The sequence below is a fragment of the Sorex fumeus genome, unplaced genomic scaffold (genome assembly GCF_029834395.1).
Source record: "Sorex fumeus unplaced genomic scaffold, SorFum_2.1 ptg000086l, whole genome shotgun sequence".
Taxonomy (NCBI): Eukaryota; Metazoa; Chordata; class Mammalia; order Eulipotyphla; family Soricidae; genus Sorex; species Sorex fumeus.
The window spans coordinates 38577382-38585807 of record NW_026606143.1 but is presented as its reverse complement, the minus strand read 5'-3'; the positions used below and the strand labels follow the sequence as shown (position 1 = coordinate 38585807).

The 8426-nt window shown below is 50.0% G+C and overlaps 1 protein-coding gene across 1 annotated transcript; it reads left to right on the top strand.

Annotated features, from left to right (window-relative positions):
* The first annotated feature begins 1769 nt into the window (after nt 1-1769).
* TCEANC (transcription elongation factor A N-terminal and central domain containing) lies at nt 1770-2868 on the top strand. Its single transcript, XM_056131305.1, has one exon. It carries the CDS (start codon nt 1770-1772, stop codon nt 2817-2819), a length of 1050 nt encoding a protein of 349 aa, XP_055987280.1. The 3' UTR covers nt 2820-2868.
* Nucleotides 2869-8426: the final 5558 nt, after the last annotated feature.

Below are 8426 nucleotides of genomic sequence, written 5' to 3'. Positions count from 1 at the left end.
TGTGAGTGTTCAGTTGTACAACCAGGTGTTCTAACCTAGGAGTCCATGAGTTTTGGGAAAACAAGAGTCCCAGTCTTCCAGATACTTATGTTCAGAGTTAGACCAGCTGGGCTTATAGAGACTCTTGGGCTCTATAAGGGCAAAGTTACCTATCGAACTAGAGGAACAGCTAGACAAAGTAAACATTTGTCTGCACTGGATAAGATTCACAACTGCACACACGCATGCGCACACGCACACACACGCACAACTGCCAGGGAATTTTTTTTTTTGCTTTTTGGGTCATACCCGGCAATGCTCAGGGCTTACTCCTTACTCTGCACTCAGGAATGCCTCCTGGCAGTGCTCGGGGGACCCTATGGGATGCTGGGAATCAAACCTGGGTCGGCCGCGTGCAAGGCAAACGCCCTGCCCACTGTGCTATCTCTCCAGCCCCCACCAGGCCAATTTTTACATTTAAAAGTGAAAACAAGAAAAAGTGCTGAGTTGTGACACAGGTAACTGGGCACAGGCCTAACGTGTGAAACCCTGGGTCTGACCCCAGTGCCCCTGCAGGGTCCCCCAAGGCCTCCACAACAAAAGTGACTTCCCCAAATGGAGAGAACAGAGATAAATTTCCTGGAGCCAATCAGGGACCAGTGAGTGCAAAGTCAGCAACCTCCCAGGTTTTAGAAGACTCAAGCGGCCATGCCATGCCTGTTAGCTTTGGGGGAGCTTCAGACCCGACTCCTCCCAGCACCTGCTATTTTCTGATTTCTTTATATGCCCCCCAACCCTAGCCTCCTCTTTCGGCCTGGTGTCTCCTTTTTTTTTTCTTTTGGGGTCACATCTGGCGATGCACAGGGGTTACTCCTGGCTCTGCACTCAGGAATTACTCCTGGTGATGCTCAGGGGACCCTATGGGATGCTGGGAATCAAACCTGGATGGGTCGCGTGCAAGGCAAATGCCCTACCCGCTGTGCTATCGCTCCAGCCTCCCCGTGTCTCCTTTTATCTGTGCAGATGGGCCACTTAAAGATGCCAGAATCTGCAGGTAGAGCAGGCATTGAGGTAAATCTGAGGGGAAAGGAGTCCACGTGGTTCTGCCATCCCCATGGTGGCAGGTGCGACCCAATCTCACTCCTGGTGTGACCCAGAGGAGAGGGCTGGTCTGGAGCTGAAACGCTGCATGATGAGAGGTGGAAACTATTAGTACACAGCTCTGGGCAAATTTCTTTGAAGCTACGGCTCCTGCAGAAGCTGTCTGTGGGCCCACTTGTCTTTAAAACCACTGAAACCCAGACTTCTGAAAGGATGTTGTACCCCTTACTGATGGCATTTCCTTTTCTCTTAGGAGAGGTTTCCCCAGCAGTACCGAGGTCACACCTGGAGGTGCTCCGGACGCAGGGCAGTATTGTGGATCCAACCAGAGACCCTTTACTCTGGCCACTTGAACTCTCTTCCCAGCCCCTGATCTCCTTTCCTAGCACTTCACACAGCTTATCAGAACACCGTTGCAGAAAACACCACGCAGGTAAGAAAGTGTAGTGCTTTCAGGAAGCTGTGTCTGCAAACACCAGCTTAAGAAAGCAGAAACCGGTCTGGGGAGATGGCGCCAAGGGCTGGAGCACAGGCTTTGCAGGCGGGAGGCCTCCAGAAACGCCTGATTCCATGACCATGGCCAGGCGTGAACCACTGAGCCAGGAAGAGCCCCCATGCACTGCCCGGTGCGCCAAATTAAGAGAAAGGAGAAACAAACCCAAACATCTCTTTTCTTCACAGCTGTGAAAATGTCTGACAAGGACCAGATAGCCGCCAGAGCTTCCCTGATCGAGCAGCTCATGGCTAAAGGGAATTTTGAGGATCTTGGCACCCCGCTGACTGAGCTACAAACAGTTCACATGACCAAGGAGCACCTCCAGGAGACACATGTGGTCAGGGCTGTGTACAGAGTCCTCAAAAGCTGCCCCTCGACGGCCTGGAAGAAGAAAGCCAAGTGTCTGCTGGCGGAATGGAAAGCGCTTTACAAACCACGGCGTAGCCCCAAACTGTTGTGTCCAGAGGGAAATAAAGAGGAGAATTCAGCACTTTCTCCAGAGCCCAGGCAGGAGGGGCTGCAGGGCGTCTCCTGTTCTGATTGTCTGCCGTCAGCCCAGCCAGTTGCTCTGGCCAAAGCTGTTGAGACAGTCACGCCTGGTAACAGTCTTGGCCAAAGGCAGCCTAAGCTAGAGCAGCCACAGGCTGGTGAGTCCCTGTCCATGGACCAGGAAGGTAGTGAGTTGCCGGACCTCACAGTGGCTGTGAGAACTAAATGCACAGACCTTCTCTATACGGCGTTAGCAAGTTCTTCGGCAGTCCAGCCCCCGGCTGCCGGGTGGCACCCCTTCGCGCAAGAAATCGAAGAGCACATTTTCTCCCGGCATTCGAAGAACCTCCGAAAGTATAAAGCTTGCATCCGAAGCAAAGTGGCCAATCTGAAGAACCCCAAGAACTCGCACTTACAGCGCAACCTGCTCTCTGGGACGACGTCTCCCAAAGCGTTCGCCGACATGAGCAGCCTGGAGATGGCACACCAGGAGCTGCAGCAGCTGCGTGCCTCCTACACCGAGGCCGGCATCCAGGAGCATGCCCTGCCCCAAGTCGGGGCGGGCACCCAGACCGGGAAGATCAAATGCCGGCGCTGCGAGCAGTTCAACTGCAAGGTCACTGTGATAGCCCGAGGGGCACTCTTCCTTCCCAGCTGGGTGCGGAATGCCAACCCCGATGAAGAAATGATGACCTATGTCATCTGCAATGAATGCGGGGAGCAGTGGTATCATAGCAAGTGGGTGTGCTTGTGAGCGAAGGTGCTCTTGGCCGCAGGGAACCAGGCTGACCACTTGCATGTCTGCCACCCTTTCACGCTCGGACTTAGGAGCTGCCCACTTCCCTTCCCTTCCCAGTGCGGGGTCTCACGCACTGGGCCACGATGCTCAACAGGGTCACACTTCTTTAACTGCGGTGCTTGTGCTTGTACACCCCTGACGGTGGTGTGGCCGGAAGTCTCTTGCACCGCCAAACATCACAGATAGGAAAGTGCTCCATGCACGCAGGAGCCCTGGGGATCGAACTCACAGCCTCGCATTTGCAAGACAGATGCTTTGGCCGCTGCACACCAACTCTTAGCCCCATGTTTGAAACATATTTTCTTCTTGGCAGTTCAAGGACTCGAACCCAATGCCTCACGCCTGCAAGGTGGAGACTCTATTGTTGACCCACGTCCCTGACCTTACTGGCCACCCTTAAGGCAATCAAAGCAAAAGAAAGGAGAGCGCCCACCACAGTCATTAATCGTTCGTCATTTGGGAAGAGGTGTGATCATTTCTATTGCGCCTTGTGGTCACTGAGTACTCTGCCAAGCTCAGGGTGTAGCTGCGAGCAACTCAGTATGATCTTGGGGTCTGGTAGAAATGTCGGTCCTCGGGCCTTACCCCACGAATCCTGCTCTGCCGCTTGGCACGATGCCCAGGTGAGCCCCTTCAGGATGGGTGGCAGAGCCCTGCTTTAGCAATAGGTCTGTGCTTTGAAGCACCTGCTGCATACTAGAATTCCCTGGGGAGCTTTGGTGGGTTTTTTTTGTTTGGGGGCCACCCCCGCAGTGCTCGGGGCTTACTCCTGGCTCTGTCCTCAGGGATCACTCCTGGCAGGGCTCGGGGACCATATGGGTACCAGGGATCAAACCTGGGTTGGATGTGTACAAGTCAAGCGCCCTCCCCACGGTAGTATCCCTCTAACCCCTCCCTGGGGAGCTTTGAACACACACAGATGTGTTCAAAGGCCCACCTCAGAGCAACTCACACAGGACCTGCAGGATGCAACCCACACCCCAGCATTGCTCTGGAGTTGCCTCAACCTATTGTCACACGTAGAGTGGAGAATGACTTGCAGATCGATCACCTCACTGGATCCTTCTCGCAAGCTCTAGAAAAGAGTGTTCTGCTGTTCACTTTACAGAGGAATAAACAGGTCCGAGCCCCACAGCCACTTAAATAGCACTCAGATTTTCTTCCTACAACAGTTCGAGGCTTCTTCAGGTTTGCCTTCTGAGGAACATGTTTCTGGAGGCGCGGGGCTAAGTGGATCACACCCATCGGCGAGGCCATTGGGTAACCAGACCCTCCCAGATAGATTTGACCAACTGAGCCCCTTTCAAAACTATGACTCAGCACCCCCTTACCTTCTTTAAACAGAAATTGCCCCCTCCCTGTCCCCATCTTTCCAGACCTTCTGCAAGACATTATCACTCACTTTTGGAAACATTGGGCTAACTAGAGCTTTGTCGTTTTCCCCTTGAGTCTGGAAAGTTGCCCCACAATTCATCTTACGGAATTTCTCTTTTCTGACCCTTCTGGCTTAACCAAATTTCTGTACTTTTTCATTGTTGTTTTCTTCCTATAAGTTCTCCATTGTATATAAACTTTTTTTTATGGTACTGAAGAACTCAGGGCCTCCTACGTGTGAAACCTGTGCTTGAACTTTATCCTTGACCTTCACTACTATTGGACTGTGACTTTCGGTTGCTGATGTGGGGTGGGGGACTGTATGTTCTCAAGCACAGGTGATGCAAATGTGTGTTAGGTCTCTATAGAGAAGAGCCTCAACGCCCCCACGGCTCTCTAGCTGAGATCCTGACAGTTAAACTGACAAGAGAGCAAGGCACAAGATCAAAGCAGTTATCAACACAAGCAGGAGAAACTCAGTGTTTTATGTAGGGGCTGGAAATTCAAAGTGTGTTAAAGACCTTGATGTTTGGGCACCAGAGTACAGTGGGTAGGGTGTTTGCCTTACACACGGTCGACCCAGTTCAATCCCCAGCATCCCAAATGGTCCCCCACACATTGCCAAGAATAATTCCTGAGTTTCACTAGGTGTCCCCCCTCCCTGCTCCCCAAAGAACTTTGGCTTATGTGTGCCCTAAAAACCAAATGTCGGTGGAAATAAGATAGATGAAAGGAGCTTCATTCAGGCTTTGGGGGGCGCAGACAGTGGGAAGGTCTACAGAAGGGGCAGCTACTGGGAGGAGTCCAGGTGACTTGTATAGACCCTTGGTGCTGCCTCACCTCCAGTGATCAGTTTGCTCCTACCCTGCTGCTCTGGAATTCTCAAGGACAAGCAGTTCTGTTCCAGTTCGAGGTGAGGAGAGAAGGCAGGCATACTTCCTCTCAGTTCCCTCCAGCTACAAAGGATCATTCCTCCAGATTGAAATATTTAGGGCATATCTCGCCTGCACGGCAGAGCCTGGCAAGCTACCCATGATGTATTCGATATGCCAAACACAGTAACAACAAAGTCTCACGATGGAGATGCTACTGGGCCCGCTCGAGCAAATCGATGAACAACGGGAGGACCATGACCATGATACTCCGAACCCCTTTAGGTCTGGAAATCCAATTCTGCTCATGTAACAACCACCAAAAAAATCTAATGTGTTAGAGGAAGTTTTCCACCTCAGTCCTTTCTCTAATGAATTAAAGAGGAAAGTACTTCTTTGAAGCCTTGTTCAGCCAATTTTGTCAAAAAAATCAAGCCTTCTATGACATTACTGCTTAATTTTTGTTCTCTCTAAAAATTTCTTAGGGGGTCTGGAGTGATAGCACAGTGAATAGGGCGTTTGCCTTGCATGTAGCCCGACCCGGGTTCAATTCCCAGCATCCCATATGGTCCCCCAGCACTACCAGGAGTAATTCATGAACCAGGAGTAACCCCTGTGCATTGCCGGGTGTGACCCAAAAAGAAACAAAACAAAAATTTCTTAGCGTGTGAAAAGTGACTCAGTGGAAAGCAAATGCTTTGCATATCTAAGACCCTAGGTTCGATAACTGTCAGCATTAAAATAAATGTTACAAATGTCTATAATGTTCATTCTTCTTTTTCGGTGAAGTTCCCTTCTGAGTTAGCTTCAAGCCTACCCATTTTCACCAGTTCTGGCCTCCCAACTCTCCTAATTTCCTGTCAGCACTATACACAGCTAACGTGCCTTAGGACAGAATTGGCCAAAGATGCATAACCCTGCAACGTACTTGCATTTCCCAATGATTTGGAGGAAGTCAGCCAGAGGCCATCAGCCTGTATTCTGCTGTCCCTGTGGCTGCAAAGTGTGGCTTACTGTGGTAAAACACTTTAGTCTTGTAAAGAGAAACTTGCAAAAAGTCACTGAAAACACTGAGTTTCATAAAGTGTGGTTTCATATGAGTTGGAATGATGGTAAAAAATGGTTCAGTGTGATTATAAAAGAGCTCGGCATCATGCTAAGCGAAATGAGTCAGAAAGAGAGGGATAGACATAGAAAGATTGCATTCATCTGGGGGATATAAAGTAACAAAGTATGAGATTAATACCCAAGAATAGCTGAGATCAGCACCAGGAGGATTACTCCATAGCTTAGTGGCCAGCCGGGCATTCTAGAGGAAAGGGCAGCTCAGATAGAGAAGGGAGCACCAAATAAAGGATGTTTGGAGGATCCTCCCAGGAGGGGAGATGCATGTCGAAAGTAGACTATGGACTGAACATGTTTGCCACTCAATGCCTCTTTTGCAGACCACAACACCCAAAAGGAGAGAGAGAACACAGGGGATTGCCCTGCCACAGAGACAGGGGGGATGGGGGGATGGGGGTGGGAGGGATATTATCCATGGTGGTGAAAAACGGGCACTGGTGGAGGGATGGGTATCTGATCATTGTATAATTGAAACCCAAGCACAAAAAAAATTGTAAATCTACAACTGTAAAAAAATAAATAAAAATGAAAAAAAAAAAAAGAGCTCGGCACATGAAAACCAAGCTGGATTAGCTTGTGTCGCTGTTTTTGTTGGGTTGTTATTGTTGTTGCTGTGTGTGGATGTGATTTGAATTTATTTTGTGACCTTGCAAACTAAATTCATAGAAAAATGCAAATGGCTGAAATGCAAATTCCTTTAGTCTCTGGGATGTAACCGTCCATGTCACTGTCACTGTCCTCCTGTTGTTCATCGATTTGCTTGAGCGGGCCCAGTAACGTCTCCATTGTGAGACTTGTTGTTACTGTGTTTGGCATATTGAATACGTCACAGGTAGCTTGCTAGGCTTTGCCGTGCAGGCGAGATACTCTTGGTAGCTTGCCATGTAGTCTTGTTCAAATAGAAATAAGGAAAGAATAATCTGGGGCTTCAAATTAAGTCAACCCTTCGTTTCTTAGGATAGATGACAGTTCTTTCATGTCCTATGTATTACTCTGTAAAAAAAGTTGCCTTTAAAGTTACTCAGGAGATAAAGGATCTTTCATTTAATTCAGAATCACCTTGACGGGAGCAGCAGGTGGAAAGGCACCAAGCTGAGAGAGTGCCTGGCCCCAAGGTGCAAAAGAGTTCATTAAACTAGGGGACTGGAGCGATAGTACAGCGGATAGGGCATTTGCCTTGCATGCAGCCAACCCAGGTTCAATCCCCGGCATTCCATATGCTCCCCCAAGCACTGCCAGGAGTAATTCCTGAGTGCAGAACCAGGAGTAACCCCTAAGCATCACTGGGTGTGACCCCCCCCAAAATTCACTAAACTTGCAGGGGGGGCAGAGCAATAGAATAGCATGCGGCTGACCCAGGTTCCATCCCCAGCATCCCATAGGGTCTCCCGAGCATTGCCAGGAGTGATTCCTGAGTGGAGAGCCAAGAGTAAACCCTGAGCATCACCGGGTGTGACCCAAAAAGCAAAAAAATTAAAAAAAAGAGTTCACTAAACTGAGATTCAGGGGCTTAGGGGAGAAGGAGGAGGTGAAGTTTGCCATTCAGGTTTCTGAGGACACTTGTCCATCAGGGTAAGGACTCGGGAGATCTTCCCAGGTATGGTGGGAAGCTATGGTATCTAGGGAGCTGGTGGCAATAAACTTTGATCTTTTGCAGGGAGCCGTCTGGCTTCCATGTCTCTTCAGATGGGGAGGAAAGCGGGGATAAATGCAGGGGCCCACAGGCAGCCCGCTCATGCTTTCCAACGGATACTTAAATACTGATCTCCCTGCGTTCTTAGGCTTAGCAAAGACCCACTTGTAGCTTCAGGACACACGACCCCAAACTCAAGCTTTGCCATGTGCAATATTTCGCGCTGAAGCAATTTAGAGAAATGGTCAAAGAGGACTGCCACCTTCCCCTTCTCCATGGAAGTAGATCATAAGACCCTTCATCAAAAGAGCTCCTTCGGGCTGGAGTGATAGCACAGGGGGTAGGGTGTTTGCCTTGCACACAGCCGACCCGGGTTCAATTCCCAGCATCCCATATGGTCGCCTGAGCACAGCCAGGAGTGATTTCTGAGTGCAGAGCCAGGAATAATCCCTGTGCATCGCTAGATGTGACCCAAAAAGGAAAAAAAAAGAGCTTCCTCATCTCCACAAGCGGGGGGCAGTGGGGGACTCTGAGGGAACAGGCTAAGGGTCCCAGTTT